Below are 19,941 nucleotides of genomic sequence, written 5' to 3'. Positions count from 1 at the left end.
AACAAATGATGTGATAAAAGAAAAACTTAAGCCAAATTAAATTTAAAGGAGTTTAATTGAACGATGAATGATCCACGAATCAGGCGGCCCCCAGAATCACAGCAGATTCACAGAGACTACAGCGCAGCCACATGGTGAAAGATTTATAAACACAAAAAAGGGAAATAATGTACAGAAATCAGAAGTGAGGTACAGAATGACTGGATTGGTTACAAGTTGCCATTTGCCTTATTTGAACACAGTTTGAACACTTAGCAGTGTATGAGTGGTTGAAGTACAGCTACTGGGACTTGCCAAGACTCAGCTATTGTTACAGGCAGATACTCCTAAATTAGGTTTTTAACCTTGTCTGCCTATTAAGCTAGGTTGCAGTTTGTCCACAAGGACTCAAATATAGAAGTATGGAGTCCTTCTCAGGCTATATTTAGTTAGCTTTAACAGATGTCAGGTAACTTTTTTGTGGCAGGTGCCACACACAAAAAATAATAAAAATAGAGCTGGAGCTGGGTGCACTTGGAATCCCAGCTACTCTGGAAGTTCAGGAGGGAGGATCACTTGAGCTTGGGAGTTCAAGGCCAACCTGGGCAACATAGTGAGACTCCATCTCTAAATAAATAAACAAACAAATAGCACTGGACAAGGAATGGGGGAGAACATGTTTATAGGGTGTATAGGAAAGGCGTCCTCTGATAAGATGATAATTGCACAGAGGCCAGAAGGGGATAAGGAAATGAGCCATTTGGCTATACGGAGAAAGAACATTCCAGGCAGTAGGAATAGCCAAGTGCAAAGAACCTGAAGTAGATAATGTGCTTGGCTTTTTGGAGAAAAATTAAGAAAGTCAGTGTGACTGGGTCAGAGTAGGACTAGAGGATACAGTAAGACTAAAAATACAAAATATTAGCCATGTGTGATGGCATGTGCCTGTAGTCTCAGCTACAGATGAGGTCAGAGACCAAATCCAGAAGGCCTTATAAGGATTTTAGGGTTTACTCTGAATGATATGGAATGCCATTAAAAGATGTTTTGTTTTGTTTTGTTTTTGAGACAAAGTCTCGCTCACTCTATCACCCAGGCTGGACTGTAGCAGCATGATCTCAGCTCTCTGCAACTTCTGCCTCCTGGGTTGAAGCGATTCTCCTGCCTCAGCCTCCTAAGTAGCTGAGACTGCAGGTGCCCACCACCACACCTGGCTAATTTTTGTATTTTTAGTAGAGACGGGTTTTCACCATGTTGGCCAGGGTAATCTCGAACTCCTGACCTCAGATGCTCCACCCACCTCAGCCTCCTAAAGTGCTGGGATTACAAGTGCAAGCCACCATGCCTGGCCCATTAAAGGGTTTTGAGTGGCGGAATGACATGATGTGACTTACATTTTACAAGGATTAGTCTGGTTACAGTATGAATAATGTATTACAAGGAAGCAAGGGTAGAAACAAAGATACCAGTTAGGACCTTGGCAAAATTCAAGGTGAGAGATGATGGTGGCTTGGACCAGGGTAGCACTTGCAGAAGTGAGAACAAGTAACAGGGTTATGGATCTATTTGAACACAATTTGCTATTAGACTGACTATGGGTTATAAGAGAAATAGAAGAGACAAGGATGACTCCAAGAAACTCCTTGGTAGGATGACTCCTACCAAAGAAACTCCTAAAGTAGGACGACCATTTACTGTGATAAGAAGGACAACTGGAAGACCAGGTTTTGGAGGGAAAACCAAAGGTTGGTTTTAAACATATGTAAATGTGTGTTACTTGTTCAAGTAGAGTTGATAAGTAAGTTGATAAATAATCAGATAGACAAATTTTGAGTTCAAGGGAAAGGTCCAAGCTAGAAATATAAGTAGACAGCCTATCAGCGGAATTTTAAGCAATGGCACTAGATGAGATCACTCACTATCAAAGTAGTGAAAATCTGAGGACTTATTTTGGTCACTGCAACATTTAGAGGGCAGGAAAATGAGAAATAGCCAACTATGAGCACTGAATTTGACAACATGTCGGCCATAGGTTACTCTGACAACAATAGTTTGGGTAGAGTGGTGAAGGTGAAAGCTGGCTTCAAGTGGGTTCAAGAAACAATAAAGAAACTTGAGACAGTGGGAACCCAGACAACTCTTTTGGGGTGTTTTACTGCAAAAGGAATCACAGAAATGGTGTGGTGGCCAGACTGCCCTGCCACATGGGGTTGAGAGTTTTTGTTTCTTTTCAGATAGGAGGTTGTGATTTTAATATGCTGATGCAATGATTGATCTATTAAAGAGGAAACTGTAGGTGGAAGAGGGGGCAATTACTGAAACAGTGCCCTAGAGCAAGAGGGAAAGGGAGGCAATGGAAGGGCTGGCTTTAAATAGGAGTGATAGAATCATTTATTGTTACAGGCAGGAAGGAACTTGTAGAGTAAGCAAAATGTGGGTACATGTGCAGATATGTCAACTGATATGGTTGTGAGAGAATGTGAACATTTTCTTTCCTAAGTAATTAAGAATCAAGCCAGGCTCGGTGGCTCATGCCTGTAATCCCAGCACTTTGGGAGGCTGAGCCGGGTGGATCACCTGAGGTCGGGAGTTTGAGACCAGCCTGACCAATATGGTGAAACCCTATCGCTACTAAAAATACAAAAATTAGCCCAGCTGTGGTGGCATGCACCTATAATCCCAGCTACTCGGGAGGCTGAGGTGGGAGAATCGCTTGAACCCAAGAGATGGAGGTTGTAGTCAGCTGAGATAGTGCCACTGCACTCCAGCCTGGGAGACAGAGGGAGACTCTCTCTCAAAAAAAAAAAAAAAGAATCAAGATCATTACCTAAAAGCCAGAAACTGTGTAGAAGGTATTGAAAGTTTATGGAGAAAAAAAAATACTAATTCAGTCAACAAGATAAATGAATAAAAGAATTGACTATGAAAATGTAGTAAATTTAAAGTAAGACTGGTTAACATAATTGAGTGCTTTGTTTTTAGCCAAGTTCAGCTACTGGAGTGAATTTTATTCAAGTTTAGGGAGGGAGAGAGGCAAAATCAAAAGAGATAGGGTATATGCAAGGAGTGAATGTAGTAATGGTCCATAAACCTAAGCTGTATTAGGCAAGAAGGATTTCAGTGGGTGCACGAAGATATTAAGGTCAACAGATTAAACATCATTATATAAAGAATTATTGGAAGTTAGGGTCCCCAAGGAAATCAGCTGAAAAATAAGAGGGGGTATTTTAGAATGGGATATTTTAAATTGAAATTATTAAGGGGTACAGACATTAGTAATGACAAAGTCTACAATGTAACAGTAGGTAAGGATGGCTTAGGTAGGATGGATTACAAAATCATCAGAAGATAGAAAGTCAAGTAACTGAAGCCGGGCATGGTGGCACATGCCTGTAATCCCAGCACTTTGGGAAGCAGAGGCTGGCAGATTACTTGAGAACAGGAGTTCAAGACAAGTCTGGCCAACATGGAGAAACTCTGTCTGTAATAAAATACAAAAAATTAGCTGGGCATGGTGGCATGTGCCTATAAACCCATAGTCCCAGCTGCTTGGAAGGCTGAGGCATGAGCATTGCTTGAACACAGGAGGCAGAGGTTGCAGTGAGCCCAGAATATACTGCTGCACTGGGTGACAGAGTGAGACTGTCTCAAAAAGAAGAAAGAAAAAAAAGGGGCAAGTAACTGAGGGATCAGGGTACTGGAAGGATCATCTACATGAATATTGAAATCACCAAGAATTATGACAGAAATTATAGTAAAAAGAGTCAATGAGGGCAGGTCTAAAATTTAAGGAATGAGGAGTTGAGATCTGCAATAGAACGGTTGATAGGTGGTACCATCTGATAGCATGAACTTCAGAAGGGTTCACAGTCTGTTGACATAGTAAAGGGTAAGATTCTTACCCCACTTCTAAGCCCATTAACACTAGGGCTTTGGGAGAGAAACAGCTCCCACATGAGAAGACTGCAGGGAAAGCAGTATGCTAGGGGAGAGCTGAGTTTCAGATAAGAAGTGAAGGGAGAAAGATCAGAGAAAATGTTTTGAGATATCTGGGATTTTGCTAACTATAATACATTTGTGAGTTCTAAAGGGCAGATTGGAAAAGTTTGATTTGGGAGATGAAAGAGATTGGGGGAGGAAGCAAAAGACAGGGGTTGTATTACAGAATGTGTGAAAGGTTCTCTTGAGTTTTTTTAGTTTTGTTTTTAAAAAAAAGGGACAGTAGAGGATTGAAGCCATTAGCTAGATGATTCAGTTGTTTGTTCTGCTCAAGTATTCTGATTATTATATTAATCTACTGTTTAGCTTGTCTTGTGCAGATATAACTTTCATAAATTATCAAAGATGAAACAAAGGAGATTAAAGAGAAGAGATCAAAACTGTACACAGGCTCTGTGAATTCATTGTTTCCACTACTTTCTCATCTCTAGTTTCTAGGGACTGCAGTGATTGTTATAGCAATTTGGATAAAAATATATAGAACAGAAATTGTCATAAAACATTTATTGAAAATCAATTTATGTTTTTCATTATCTGAACAGGTAATGGAAAAAAGAGTAATCATGAAAAGTATAGCAACACTGATACTGGAGTGAGTTGTCTGTTTCTAATTTTATGTCTTCACACCTAAGCTGTTTATTTTTAATGAATCCCTTGGTCAATCTATGCAGAATTGAATTTCATTGATATACAAATCTACATTCCCTACTGTATAAGAATGCAAAAGTAATCAAATCATAAACAAGGACAAATTTTGTGAAAGCACTACTTATACCAATATAGTATAACACGTTAAAAATACATGTACACAAATAGGTTGTATATTTTATATTATAAGTTTTGGAGAGCTATTTGGTCATGAGTACATTTGCAAATAAAATGAAAATCAAATACTGGTTGGCAAAATGCTCAACCTGAGACTTTACAACCAATGAATATCATACTAAAAAATACAATATTTTTTAGTTTATTTAGTTATTTTTAGTTTAATATTAAGGATTGGGAACTGGAAATGCTTGATGGTGACCTCTTGTAATGGTCAAAATGAATGACTTTTGAGTTATAAAATGTATTCTATGAACATCACCTTTATTAGTTTTTTGCTGATAAGGACACTTGCATTTTACATATCCACCTCACCTTATATGATAAACGTAATTCCTTACATCATCTAATACCCAGTCCATTGCATTGTCTCAAAACTGTATTTTTTCAGTTGTTTGTTAGAAACAGAGTTCAGAAGATGCTTACAAACTTTATTTGATTATGCATCTATATCTTGTTGTTCTAGGACTGTCTGCTTTTCCCCCTCCATTAGAGAAAACAATCGTACAAGGTCTAGTCATGTAGAATGTCTCACATTCTAGATCTGGATGACTGTTTTCTCACGGTGTCCTTTAACTCATCCTTTCACCGCTTGGATTCCATATAAACTGGTGTTTGGCTACAGAGGCTTAATTTGATTCTGATTCTTTTTCAAGTCAAGAACACTACAAAGGTGGTACTACTGCACTTCCTGTTGCATCACATTATAAGGCATGTAATGTCTGGTTGTTCTACTCTGAGTGATGGTGAGTCTGATCAATAGGTTTAGATGGTATATCCTGATCCTTTCATTAGAAAATTTTCAATCAGTCTTACAACTAATGGCTTTAACACTCATTGATAAATGTTGCCCAGATCCATTATTTCTTTGGGGTTTGCAAAATAGTTATTTTTGAATTCTATCACTTATTTTGCATTTTATCTTTCCTCAGTGTTTTTATGCTACTACATTGGTGTACAGTAGTGTTAGTACTTTTTAAGGGATTCTTTTTTGTTTCCATTTTGATTTAATTTTGTTTTTTCATTATGTAAAACATTGCATTTATGTACATTGAGAGAAGTCTACCTTTACATCCTTTTTCATGTATCGTCTTCTCTCCCTCCCTTTATAGATAACTGTTTTTTAAAGTGTTTGGTGGCAGGGTGCAGTAGCTCATGCCTGTAAATCCCAGCCCTTTGAGGGGCTGAGGAGGGCCGATTGCTTAAACCTAAGAGTTTGAGATCAGCCTAGGCAACATGGCAAAACGCCATCTCTACAAAAAATTAAAAAATTAGCCGGGCATGGTGATGCATGCCTGTAGTCCCAGCTACATCGGAGGCTAAGGTGGGAGGAACATCTGAGCCCTGGAGGTCAAGGCTGCAGTAAGCTGTGATTGCACCTCTGCACTCCAGCCTGGGCAACAACTGTCTCAAAAAAGAAAAAAAGTGTTTGATTTAGGTTTCTGTTGTTTCAAATACATACGCACACGCATATAACCTCTTTTGTTTACATGAAACCATCACATTATAAACACAGTTCTATACCTTGCTTATGTCATCTAATAATATTCTAGAGATTGTGTCATATCAGCATACAGAGATTGAGTCTATTTCACAGCTGTTAAGTACCCCATGTGTGGATCTACCAAAGATTATTCAATCAGTTCACTATTGAAAATTTGGTTTGTTTGCAGTCTTTTGTTGTTATACACAATGCTGCAATGAATAGACCTGTATATACATAATTGTACACTTTTGCCAGTAAATCTGTGGGTTGGGTTTCTAGAAATGGGATTACAGGATTAAAGAGTGAATACATATAATCTTGCTAGTTTCTGCAAAATCCTCCTTGACAGGAATTATGTCATTTTGCATTCTTACCAACAATATGTAAGAAAGGCTGTTTCCCCAAAACCATGCCAACATAGTATGTTGCAAACTTTTGGATTTTTGCCGACCTAATTAATGTATGTATAAAATGGTATCTTAGTCTGTGTTTGTCTCATTATTGGGCAAGGTCCAGCAATTTTTCATGTCAAAGTACTATTTACATTTCTTTTTCTGTGAATTGTTAATATATTTTGCCTACTTTTCAAACCTAGATTATTTAAAGATGTGCTTCCTCTATTAGGAATCATAGCATTTATAATTCTCCCCAAGTTTGAATTCTGTAACAAAGACTATAATTAATATCATAAAAAAGAAACAATAATTTAACATGTGTGTTGATACATATTTGGCAAATCATTACTTACAGAACAGAAAGCTTGCCTTCAGATCATCTGCATCACTGGCACTGTCACATAGGCTACTTGTTAAACATGACCTAAGAAATTTATGTTTCTAATAAACACTCCATGTAATCCACAAGCACATTAAAGTTTAGGAACCACTGTAGTAGAAGATACGAAATCAATGAATCAACCCATGTAATTCATATGTTAACATAATGTCTAAGTTTTTTGTTTTTTTTTTTTGAGACAGAGTCTCGCTTTGTCGCCCAGGCTGGAGTGCAGTAGCGGGATCGCGGCTCACTGCAAGCTCCGTCTCCCGGGTTCACGCCATTCTCCTGCCTCAGCCTTCCAAGTACCTGGGACTACAGGCGCCCACCACCACGCCTGGCTAATTTTTTGTATTTTTAGTAGAGACAGGGTTTCACTCTGTTAGCCAGGATGGTCTGGATCTCCTGACCTCGTGATTTGCCCGCTTGGGCCTCCCAAAGTGCTGGGATTACAGGAGTGAGCCACCGCACCTGGCCATGTCTGAGTTTTTAAAACTTCTATAGAATGTATAAAGATTAAAGTTAAAATCTATCTCATAAAGGAAAATCAGCAAACTTAACAACGCTAAATAATAATTATACCTGTAGACTTAAAAATTTTGTATTTCAAATGATTAAAAAACAGTGCTATTTCAGAACCAGAAATACCATTTGACCCAGCAATCTCTTTACTGGGTATATACCCAAAGGATTATAAATAATTCTGCTATAAAGACACATGCACACGTATGTTTACTGCAGCTGCCCCGAATGAGGCAGCCATATTGCTTGGATTCTTCTGGAATTTTTGAAATACGACATAAAGGACTAGTCTACCATGGTGGCAATGGAAAAGGAAAATTTGCAAAGGAGTCAGATACTGGGGAAAAAAAAAAAAGCTCACAGGGCATAGTATCTAATATGATGGATGATGTAGAAAGGAATAAAATATATAACTTGGCTGGAGATGGTGGTTCATGCCTGTAATCCCAGCCCTTCGGGAGGCCAAGGCACATGGATCACTTGAGGGCAGAACTTCAAGACCAGCCTGGTGAACATGATGAAAACCAATCTGTACCAAAAAATGCAAAAATTAGCCAGGCGCGGTGGCATGCACCTATAGTCCCAGCTACTTGGGAGGCTGAGGTGGGAGAATTGCTTGAACCCAGGAGGGGTAGGTTGCAGTGAGCTGAGATAGCACCACTGTACTCCAGCCTGAGTGACAGAGTGAGACCCTGTCTCAAAATGAAAAAACAGAGGTAACTCCAAGATATCAAGTTGAGGAGCGTGGAAGAAGGTCATTAACTGAAATCGTTTGGAAGTGTTGCCACTGGAGGGAAAACCTTGTGCATAGCTTGGGGCGGTTTGCATGGCAAGTGAAGGTTGGAAGTGTTTGGTGGAAATACTAATGGACAATGTCTTCTAAAAAGAAGCAAAGTCATGAAGATAGACATAATGATTAAACAACTGAGTAGGTCATTACCTAGTTTAGAAAAAAAATCATAGATGCAAGTTTCCTCTGAATAATTTTGGTCCTGTTTATAATCAAATAATAGTTTTATTACCATAGGATCATTTATCTAGATTTTTGTTATATTAATCTAGACTTCAAATATCACAAGAAGAGAAAACCAAACACCGCATGTTCTCACTCATAGGTGGGAACTGAACAATGAGATCACTTGGACTCGGGAAGGGGAACATCACACACTGGGGCCTATAATGGGGAGGGGGGAGGGGGGAGGGATTGCATAGGGGAGTTATACATGATATAAATGATGAATTGATGGGTGCTGACGAGTTGATGGGTGCAGCACACCAACATGGCACAAGTATACATATGTAACAAATCTGCACGTTATGCACATGTACCCTAGAACTTAAAGTATAATAAAAAATAAAAAATAAAAATAAAAATAAATTTTAAAAAATTGAAGGAAGTAATTAGTAAAATCCTAGGGGATGAAGACAGATTGATTAATAAGCACAAAAAAACAGTTTGGAGAAATAAGACCATATTTTGACCATATCAAAATAGTGTTTGATATGTCAGTAGGGTGACTATATATAGTTTACAATAATCTATTATATATTTCAAAATAGCTGCAAGAGAATCATTCAAATGTTTCTAGCATAAAGAAAAGACAAATATTTATGGGGATGGATATATTTAAATATTTAAGGTGATGGATATCCCTGATTTGATTTTTACAAATTGTATGAATATTAAATTATCACATGTACCCTGAAAATATATACACCTATTAAATATTAATTTTAAAAATTTAAAAATAAATGCTTGTGAGGAATGAGAAAGATGAATATGTTTGTGAAGAGTCATTGATGAGATGTTTGAGGGAATATGACTCAGTACAAGATAACATTTTAAAAATGGTTTGTATAACAAGATACAGCATTCACTAGTGGGCGAGGTGCCTTCAAGAACTGGGTTAAATTTTAAAAGCCCATGTACATTTTAGAGATTCATGGATGATGATATGGTTGAAATATATAATGATAATTTACTCATGTGAAAACTCCAGAAGACCACATGCTAAAGAGAAGGTAAAACCAGCCTTGTAAGGGAAAAATGTGACCTGCATTTAAATGAAAATGAAGTTAATAACTCAATCATGGTATATTGCTATTAAAATATGTGTGACACAAATAGGAATTAAGCATATAGGAAACACAAGATAAGTATGCTATGGAGAGACACATAATTCAAATATTTAATGACAATCATTTGGTTACTTAAACTAGTTATTTGAGAATTTGGCAAAGATTCAGAGAATAGCAACGAAAATGATCAAATATATTTTAAACAGACCTAGTAAGAAATGGCTAAAGGAATATTATTTAATCCACAAGAAAATAGGCTAAAGACAAACTGTAATGTCCTGCCTCCTGATTTAGGAGGTAGGTTTTGTCCCCTTCAAAATAGGAGAGTTTATTATTGTTATTATTAACATAATCTAAGGAATTGCTTTAACTGCTGCTGCAGCTTTTGTGAGGTCAAGGTTTAAGTGATATGTATTGGTGACTAAAATGAAATGACTGATAGGTTGTACCTGACTAATTTGTGAAAGATCAAATAACATGGAAGTGACAATATATCCTGGGAGTAGGGTGGTGGGGTGGTAGAAGAAAGCTCAAAATATTTAACTACAGTATTAGAACAATCTTGTTTGCTGATTCACATAGGTATTCTACATACACTAGTTTGCTATCTTACCAATAAAGAACTAGTACCATTCAAGTGGAAAATATAAAAAGTACCTTTAGAAATCTTGAATTTAGGCCTGGCATGGTGGCTCACACCTGTAATCTCAGCACTTTGGGAGGCTGAGAAGGGTATATCGCTTGAGCTCAGGAGTTCAAGACCAGGCTGGGCAACATAGGGAGATCCCTTCTCTACACAAAAATTTTAAAAATTAGCCAGGAATGGTGGCATGCACCTGTAGTCCCAGCTACTCAGGAGCCTGAGGTGGGAGGATCAACTGAGCCTGGAGGGTCGAAGCTGCAGTGAGCCGTGATCGTGCTACTGCACTCCAGCCTGGGCGACAGAGTGAGAACCTGTCTCAAAAAAAAAAAAAAAAAAAAATCTTGTATTTAATCTCTTAGGGGAAATGAGTGTTGTGCAGTATTCTTACTATTGGAAGGCACAGCAACACTAAAAGAAATGTAGCTTAATTAAATTATGAATTTTACAGATGTTATAAACAGAATCACTAGAATGTAACCCCAATAGAGGATACCAATTAGATTTTATTTCCCTTTTCAATGCTGGTCCATTGGACATGACTGCCAGAGGCTCTTTGTTAAGAAGGATACTGAGGCAGTGCTTGCACTCAGTTGAAAATAATTAATGATTGATTTACAGTGCCTTCTATGGAAGCCTCCAAAGACCTTCACGTTGCTATATCCAATGTTTATTTCTCAGTCCTCATTTTACGTGACCTTTTAGCAGCAGTTGTCTTGGTTCATCATTCCTTCCTCCTTCACTTTCTTCGCTTGGCTACTGGTTCCTTTCACATAGCTAGCCACTGTTCTCAGTCTCATTTGCAGATTCTGCTCACCTTGCCTCCCTCTTAGAGTTGAAGTATTCCAAAACTCAGTCATTGTAACACCTTTCTATCTAAACTTGCTCCTTAGAGCAGCATGGTCCAATAGAAAAATAACGCGAGCCACAAATGCAAGCCACATATGTAATCTGAAACTTTGTAGTAACTTCATTTAAAAAAAGAAACCGATGAAATTAATATATATCTTATTAAACCCAATATGTCCTAAATATAATCATTTTAATAATATAAAAATAGTGCAATATTTTAAGTTATTTTATTTTAATATTGTCTTCCAAATCCAAAGTGTTACACTTACAGCACATCTCAATTCAGACTAGCTAATAGCTGTTATATTGAATAGCATGGCCCTAGATCATCTCATCCAATTCCTTAACTTAAAATACCATCTACATCCTGAATACTGACTACTGTCACATTTTTATTTCTAGCTTGGACCTGTCTCCTGAATTCCAGACTAATTGATATCTAAGGGTGACATCAGTTCTCAGATTCCGAATGTGTATGTCTAACTTACCATGTTCAAAACTGAACACTTGGTCCCCAGATTTGCTCGTCTCCATTTTAGTTACTGGCAACTTCATAACTTCAGTTGCTCAAGCCAAAAATGTTGGAATCAACCTTGACTTTTCTTTTTGTCTCAAACTTCATATCCAATTTACAACTCCTATGATACTATTGGTTCTATGTTCAAAAGATATCCGGAATCTAATTCCATATTATTTCCTCCACTACAGTACTATGGCCCAAATTCCCATTATCTAGGATTACTGAAATAACATCCAAACTGATCCCCCTTTCTCCTCATAGCAGCCAAATGTCTGTGAATAACATAAGCCAAATCATGTCATTCATCTGCTCAAAATTCTCCATTGGCTCCTAATCTTACCCAGAGTACAAGCTGAAGTCCTTACAATGACCTTTAGAACTCTACAGGATCTGAGGCCAGGCATGGTGGGTCACCTCTAACCCCAGCACTTTGGAAGGCTGAGGTGGGTGGATTGCTTGAGCTCGGGAGTTTCAGACCAGCGTGGGCAACATGGTAAAACCCTGTCTCTACAACAAATACAAAAATAAGCTGGTCGCGGCGGAGTGCACCTGTGGCCCCAGCTACTCAGGAGGCTGAGGTGGGAGGATTGCTTGAGCCCAGGAGGTTGCAGTGAGCCAAGATCAGGCCACTGCACTCAGCCTGGGTGACACAGTGAGGCTCCGTTTAAAAAAGAAAGAAAGAAAGAATAACTCTACAGGATCTGGCTCCTTGTTACTTTTCTGACTTCATCTCCCACTATTTCCCTTGCTTATTCCACTCTAGCCACTTCCTCCTCCTGCTCTTCCTTAAGAAGGTCCATCAAGGTCTTGCTTGAGGGCCTTTCTTTGGATTTGCTGTACCCTCAACTATCCCCATGGCTCTCTACCCCACCTACCACCCCCTTGATTTTTGAGATATTGTCACCTGTTGTCTAGGCTAGAGTGCAGTGGTGCAATCTGGGCTCACTGCTTTGGCCTCCTGGGTTCAAGTGATCCTCCCCCCTCAGACTCTGGAGTAGCTAGGACTACAGGCTCCCGCCACCACACCCAGCTAATTGTTTTTGTTTGTTTGTTTGTTTTTTGTAGAGACAAGGTTTCGTCATGTTGCCCGGGCTGGTTTCGAACTCCTGAGCTTAAGCGATCTGCTCCCCTCAGCCTCCCAAAGTGCTGGGATTACAGGCGTACAACACCCCACCCAGCCTCCTCATCTCTTTCAAGTCTTTGCTGAAATATCTTCTGAAAGAATCACTTGAATAAGTGAATGACATGACATGAATGAATGATTGGTAGGACAAGATATGACAGAATAGGTGCCATAAGGAAGAGTCAGAGCACTAGTGCCCAATGCTTGCCCTTCTAATAGAAGTTAACACAAATCTAACTTTCAATATTGATTGAGCACCCATTATGTAAAATAGACATGTATATGATTGGCTGCCATCAGTGAAGGGAAACACTGAAATAATCTTGTTGCTTTGGAAGGTATTCTCGAACATTTTCAGCACATACAAATAGCTGACTTACTTAGTCACTGAGAAGGCAGTACCCTTAACAAACAGGAATAGCTTCAGATACCCCGGGGCTTCCCCCTCCTAGGCAATCAGCATCTACACACATAATCCCTCAATCCAGGCAGTATTTACATCACTGCACAATTAGAACACTTACTTCTAGTCATTTCTCTTAATTTGATGGGTAACTAAATCACTTACTGCCTCAATTCTTTTATCCCTATGATAAAATGTCTAATTTCACCTGGTTCCCAATTCAGGTTGAGATAACAGGACAATATGCACTTGGCTGTTAGAAGTTGGCAGAATGTATGCATTACAGAACTTAAGGAAAAATCTTTTTTAAAGCTAAGATTTCTAAACGAGGGCTATTTAAAACTCATCTTCAGTTTGTAGTAGACTTTAGGTCTTTAGTCTCTCCTTTAATATATATATTCTTTTAGAGATAATTGTCAGCAATCATGCTTGGACAAAAAATTGTATTACAGGTAACTGTTTTTCCTCTCTTCCTCTCTTTTTTCTCTTCTCCGCACATAAACATGAAACCTGAGTAATCAACCAGAGACATTAAAACGTGTAGTTCATTCCAGGAATGGATTTGAGCGTTGGAGGGTAGGGAGAAGAATACAAAGGATCGAGGGAGCACATGTAGGGGAAACAAGGAAAGATAGTAATGCTAAATTTATAAACACTGCTCAATTCAATCCAAAAAGCGTTTATTGAGTGCAGAGCTCTGTGCTGGTCATTTTAATAAACCAAGATGAGCAAGACTCATGATGATTCTCTGTCATCAAGGACCTGGGAGTATGAGCTGAACTAAGACGCACACAAATTATTAAAATATGGTGCAGGGTACCCTATTTTAATAGGGTACATAAAGGAAGTCCAAGGAGAAATAAAGCTGACATTAAGGACGTTTTAATGTGCTAGGGCAGTTACATATATTAACAACCCTTTCAAAAATTCCAGGTAGGCTCAGGGAGGATAGGTAACTTGTCATTAAAGCTAGAGAGTTAGTGTAGTCTGGCATTGTCCCTAACCTAGGTTCTGAAGCTCAGGCTCATTTCAGAACACTACTGTTAAAGGGAAGCCCGAAGGAGTCGGGGGAGGGGAGTACGTTTTGACTGGATGTGTCTCGGTTGCCGTGGAGGGAACAGGAGGTCGGAAAAGCCATTTGGAGGCAGCGTGTGCGATAGGACTAGAAGGATGAACCGGAGATTGAGTGGGAACCAGTGGAGGGAAGAGGGAGGGACTTTTCAGGCTAAGGAAGTAACAAGAGCAATTAGCTCCTCTCATAATTCCTTGAGTCGAGGAGTTAATGTAGGTAGAAAAACTGGCGTCCGCCCCCCCCACCACTCTCCACCCCTGGAACTTCTCCGTTGGAGCTTTTAGGTACTCGCCAATTTCACCATTAGGTGTGTTATTTTTGTAACTTGAAGGAAAAAACAAAAAACAAAAAACTCATGTTTTAATAGCACTGGATTCCTCGGACGGAAGGTGGGGGTCCGGCCAGGAGCCTCTGGCACACTCCGTCCCTTCTACCCCACAGCTCAGCCGCCACCTGCGAGCCATTGATGTGCGGGAAGGGCGCTCCCTACCGTGGGATCCTAGCCGGTCGAGGCCGGTCCCAGGTCTGGCGGGGGTTGACCCGGGAGGGCTGGGTCGGGGCGGGACCCCAGACGCACCTGCCCGCGAGGCGGCTGCGCGGACAGACGTTCCAGCCCCTCCCGCCTCGCCGTGTGTTTACGTGGAGACGAAGATGGCGGCTGCGGCGGTGACGGCGCTTCCCGTGCGGCTGAGGGCGATCCGCCAGTGAGCGCGGAGACTGTTTCCACTTGGGGCGGGGGAGCGGCGGCCTGGCTCGGCTCTCTGGGCAGCGGAGCTTGCCGTCCCACCTCCGTCGAAACCAGCCTTTTCCCGACCACCCCTCAACCCCTATTTTTCCCCTGCCTTCCTTGCAGAGGCCATGGAGGACGAGGAGAGACAGAAGAAGCTGGAGGCCGGCAAAGCCAAGGTAGGAGAGCCCGAGGCAACTGGGCCTGCGGTGGGAGGCGATGGCTAGCAAGGAGTGGGAGGGGGTCTGGGAAGTGGAGTTCGCCGCAGCCCCAGTGCACTGCAGGAGAGGGAGGTGCTGCAGGGTCTGCATGTCTCCTCGCCCTCCTCCTTTCCCCTTTTTCCAATTGGGGGACAAAGCCTTGTGCTGCTAGCTAGCTGATAATACTTCCGTGAGGATTGAATGTTGTAGCTTCTTTCTCGTGAATGTCCAAATAAAACTCCCCTTTTACTGTATTGCTGTAAACTAGTGTTTAGTTGCTTCTAAACCTCCGACGTTTCATTTTTTAAGGAGTTTTCTGGGTGGTGCAGGCATTGTGTTTTCCAGGGTGGGGATTTGGAGCTTTTCTTTATTGGGTTGGGGATTTGTACGCTGATCATCGGCTTGTCTTCCTTAGGTGGCACTCTGGCACTCTTGGGTGTGTGTGATTGGCCTGTGACAGCTGTCTCAGCAGTGGCTTGTGTGTGCCACAAGTGCCAGCTGTGAACTTGGTTTAGGGGCGTTTTTAGAAGCGTGTCTTTTTATGTTTGTATTTGAAGGTCTTTGTCATGGCATGCGCTTTTGTGTCGTATGGAATGTTAATGCAGTCTGTGAATGGAACTTCTGGGGACCGAAAGGTTCCATATGCCTAGTAACACCTATAGAATTCCTGCTTTAAGTAATTTAGTTGTTATATATCTCTCTGGAGAATCCTGATTATGCGTGTGCGTGTGTGTATATGTGTGTGTACGTGTATGGAAAAGCCTGTAAAGCAAACAATACAATACACAATTACACAGAGGCATCGTTCATTGGGCTTCATGAGAAATTTAACATATACAAAATATAAGCTGCGTAGCATATTTCTTTTAAAAATTACATATTTGAGCATATATTTTGTCTGGGCTCAAAAGCCCCCTTCCTCCCTTCAATGAAGTCTTCTTTTATAGATTGTATTCTTTTTAGAGGTAATTGTTAGCAATCATACTTAGACAAAAAATTGTATTACAGGTAACTGTTTTTCCTATCTTCCTTTCTTTTCTCTTCTCCGCACATAAACAAAGGAAACCAGGTTAGTGATTTATTATCAATGAAGGGCCATACCGCAGAGATGCAGTGATAGAAGCTCAACACAAGTTTGTTAAATGAATGTATATGTAAAAACTAGCTTCATATTTCTAAAATATAGTTGACTTTCCTATAGGATCCCTCTATTTAAGGTCAAGATTTAAATGCTTGTATATAGCCAGGTAAATTTTTACTTTCGAATCTATAAATGGTGGGAAAGGGTAATCAGGGTACCTTTAGAAGCCCAAGCGCTTACACTTGTGCAATCTGAGGGGCTGAGCAAGCTCTGTGCATCTTCCTTAGGAGGTAGTGGAGATGAAGTGTGTGCCCCCTCCAAAAGCATTGAAGATCTAATTAGATATCTTATTTGTCTGTTACCTCTGAATTTTTATTGCCTGCCCCCAGAAATATCTTTCCTAAATATATGTGAAGCAGTCCTATAAAACATGGTTTACTTTGGACATACACATTTCATAATAGAGGATTTATTTAAATTGCTTGCAGTTGTAGTTGATTTGGCAAAATACAATTCTAGTTTTTTTGTGTGTTTCTTTGTCTTTCAAAATTCTACGTATGGGGTAAAAACCTGTTTAAGATGAATTTTTGTTGTAAAAGATTATCTTCTTTTAGAATTTAGTCCTTTTTCCAGTAAGATATAAATCTATGAGACTTGTAAGGCAAGGTATGTTTGCTGCAACATTAACTATACGATATAAAAATGCTGACTGACATTGGGAGCTTGGGGCGAGAGGATCGCTTGATGCCAGGAGTTCAAGACCAACCTGGGCAACATAGACTCCACAAAAAATTAAAAAAAAAAAAAAATAGCTGGGCATCGTGGTGTGCGCCTGTATGTATTCCCAGCTACTCGGGAGTCTAAGGTGGGAGGATCACTTGAGCCCAGGAGTTCGAGGCTGCAGGGAGCCATCATCATGCCACCGCACTTCAGCCTGGGCAACAGAATGAGATCCTGTTTCAAAAAACAAACAAACAAACAAAAACCCTGGAAATAACTTTTAAAGACAACATGAAGAGAATCATTTTCTAAGTCATATAAACATGATGGAATATTTTAAAGCCATTAAGATTATGAAGACTGCTAGGAATATGAAAAATAGTGTGAAAAGGGCATTATTAAAAATGGCATATACATTATTTCATTTGTATAAACGTGTGCTTTCAGATTAGAACTGAAAAACTCTGGATTATAATGTCATTCAGCAAACCTATATTGAACTCCTATTTTATACCTAGAGGTGGTGACAGTGTCTGCTCTCAAGTTGCTCACTGTTTAGTGGGAGAGACAGACTCTGGGTGATAAGTGCAAAGAGGGATGAACTGCAGTGGGATTTGGGGAATATTTTTCCAGATTTTGTTAAAGTGTTTTAAATGCTATGATCTCATTTTATAGAATTACTAACAAGGCTCTTACTATTGATGTTAATGCACGGTAATATAATGCCTTTCAAATAGTAGTTATTCATACATATTTGCTTAATGAATGAGCAGAATTATTACTGAGTCATTAATAAGTGTTACTTTACTAGCATGGTTGTAATTTAATAACAGTAATCTAGAGTTCTCTTAATGTGAATTCCATATTGCTGGTATCAGAAACAACTTTAAATGATCATTTTCCAAAGTTTATCTGAGACTTAATTCTCCAAATGTCTCATTTGTTCACCGGACTTAAGTATTATATTTGATAATCTAGTTTCACAAACCACAACTTATAAATCTTTTGGGGGATAATTTATTGGTAAACGGTTCCATTGAAAAATTCCCTTTCTGTGTCTAAACCTTATAAATGATCACTTCTTAAATAGCTTGTCATGCATGCAGTATAATATATAGTATACTTTATAAAATATTTTATACTACCCCAAATCTGTAATAATGTGTTAATGAATTGTGGTATTTAAAATAATTCTACAAAGACTTTTTGAGTTCAGAAAATGCCCACAAATAATGCCAGGTTAAAAAGAAAAAAGTTACCAGAAAAAGGTATATGTACATATTTAAATATCAAGACACCTGAAGCACCAAGATATAAATTGTGGTTATCTCTGGGTGGTGGGTTATAGGCAATTTTAATTTTCTTTACACTTTTAGTAATTTCCAAATTATTGATACAATGTATCTCTTTTATGCCCAGAAAAGAAGGATCAAATGCCTTTTTTTTTTTTTTTTTTTTTTTTTGAGACAGGCTGTCTCCCAGGCTAGAGTGCAGTGGCACAATCTTGGCTCACTGCAGCCTCCACCTCCCAGGTTCAAGCAAGTCTCCTGCCACAGCCTCCCGAGTAGCTGGGATTACAAGCACGTACCACCACGCCTGGCTAATTTTTGTATCTTTAGGAGAGGTGGGGTTTCACCATATTGGACAGGCTGGTCTTAAACTCCTGCCCTCAAGTGATCTGCCTGCCTCGATGTACCAAAGTGCTGGGATTACAGGCATGAGCCACTTGCACTCAGCCTCAAATGCCATTTTTAAAAAACCATGAAGGCTTATCAAATACATTATATTAAACACATGTTTTAGTGTATGACCATTATCCAGAACAGGAAAATGAGGCATAGAATAACTATGTTTCCTATTTTAGTGTAGGCCTGGAATTGTAATTGTTATTTCAGTGCAGAGTGTATTATATAGTTGGGATTATACTGTTAGACATTTTATAGATCTCCTTTCTGTTTTTGTTGTTCTTCTTTCCTTACTGTTAGTTCTTATTGCTATGGGAATGCTCTTACTCTTCAGCTGCCTCTTTTCCTAATTTGCTGTTTTAGGTTTGCTACAAGTAAACAACCCAGAACTGAGCTTGATAGAATACTATGTAAAAAGAAAACAACAACAACAACAACAACAACAACAAACAAAGATCTTAGGTGAGGTGTGATGGCTTACACTTGTAATCTCAACACTTTGGGAGGCTGAGGTGGGAGGATCGCTTGAGCCCAGAGGTTCTAGACCAGCCTGGACAATGAGACCCCATCTCTAAAAAGAAAAAAGTATAAAAAACAAAACAGGCAGTGGCTCACGCCTGTAATCCAAGCACTTTAGGAGGCCGAGGTGGGTGGATCACCTAAGATCAGGAGTTCGAGACCAGCCTGGCCAACATGGCAAAACCCCATCTCTACTAAAAAATATAAAAAATTAGTCAGGCGTGGTGGCGGGCACTAATCCCAGCTACTGGGGAGGTGGAGGCAGGAGAATCACTTGAACCCAGGAGGTGGAATTTGCAGTGAACTGAGGTTGTGCCACTGCACTCCAGCCTGGATGACAGAGCAAGACTCTATCTCAAAAAAACAAAACAGAACAAAAACAGAGACCAGTGGAGCTTGCCCAGTGGGCTTTAGGGCAATTTAGTTTTTCTGCTGCTTGTTGGTTGTTTTGGTTTACTGTTGGGTCTCAGCTATTTCCTCAGTATTGATATTGCAAGAAGCATGACCGTGGGAGATGTAAGACATTATTACTGCATTATGTATTAAGTAAATATTTTCAGAGCTGGGCTAACTCCCTCTACAGTTTTTTGACAGGGATGGCACTACATAGCTTGTCCTTGTGTTGAACCAAACTATTTTAACTCTGCTTTAAATGACTTCATTTTTTCCCAAGTATAATTATTCATGTACCGTAAAGAAAGTATTGTAATTTAAGTGAACAGAATTAAATAGAGG

At 39.5% G+C, this 19,941-nt stretch overlaps 1 protein-coding gene across 9 annotated transcripts in view; it reads left to right on the top strand.

Moving 5' to 3' along the window:
• The first annotated feature begins 14,898 nt into the window (after positions 1–14,898).
• The window catches only part of AKAP9 (A-kinase anchoring protein 9), a 177,085-nt gene continuing 172,042 nt past the window's right edge, over positions 14,899–19,941 (top strand). For 7 of the 9 annotated variants that reach the window (XM_023226721.2, XM_023226723.2, XM_023226724.2 and 4 more), the window contains exon 1: positions 14,899–15,180. In XM_023226721.2, coding sequence (XP_023082489.2) covers positions 15,133–15,180 — 48 coding nt within the window. In that variant the 5' untranslated portion in view covers positions 14,899–15,132. The remainder of the gene's footprint in view (positions 15,181–19,941) is intronic. The other 2 variants (XM_023226722.3, XM_023226720.2) reach the window with 2 other exon arrangements.

This window comes from Piliocolobus tephrosceles, chromosome 8 (genome assembly GCF_002776525.5).
Source record: "Piliocolobus tephrosceles isolate RC106 chromosome 8, ASM277652v3, whole genome shotgun sequence".
NCBI classification, from domain to species: domain Eukaryota; kingdom Metazoa; phylum Chordata; class Mammalia; order Primates; family Cercopithecidae; genus Piliocolobus; species Piliocolobus tephrosceles.
This window is presented reverse-complemented; position numbering and strand designations above follow the sequence as displayed.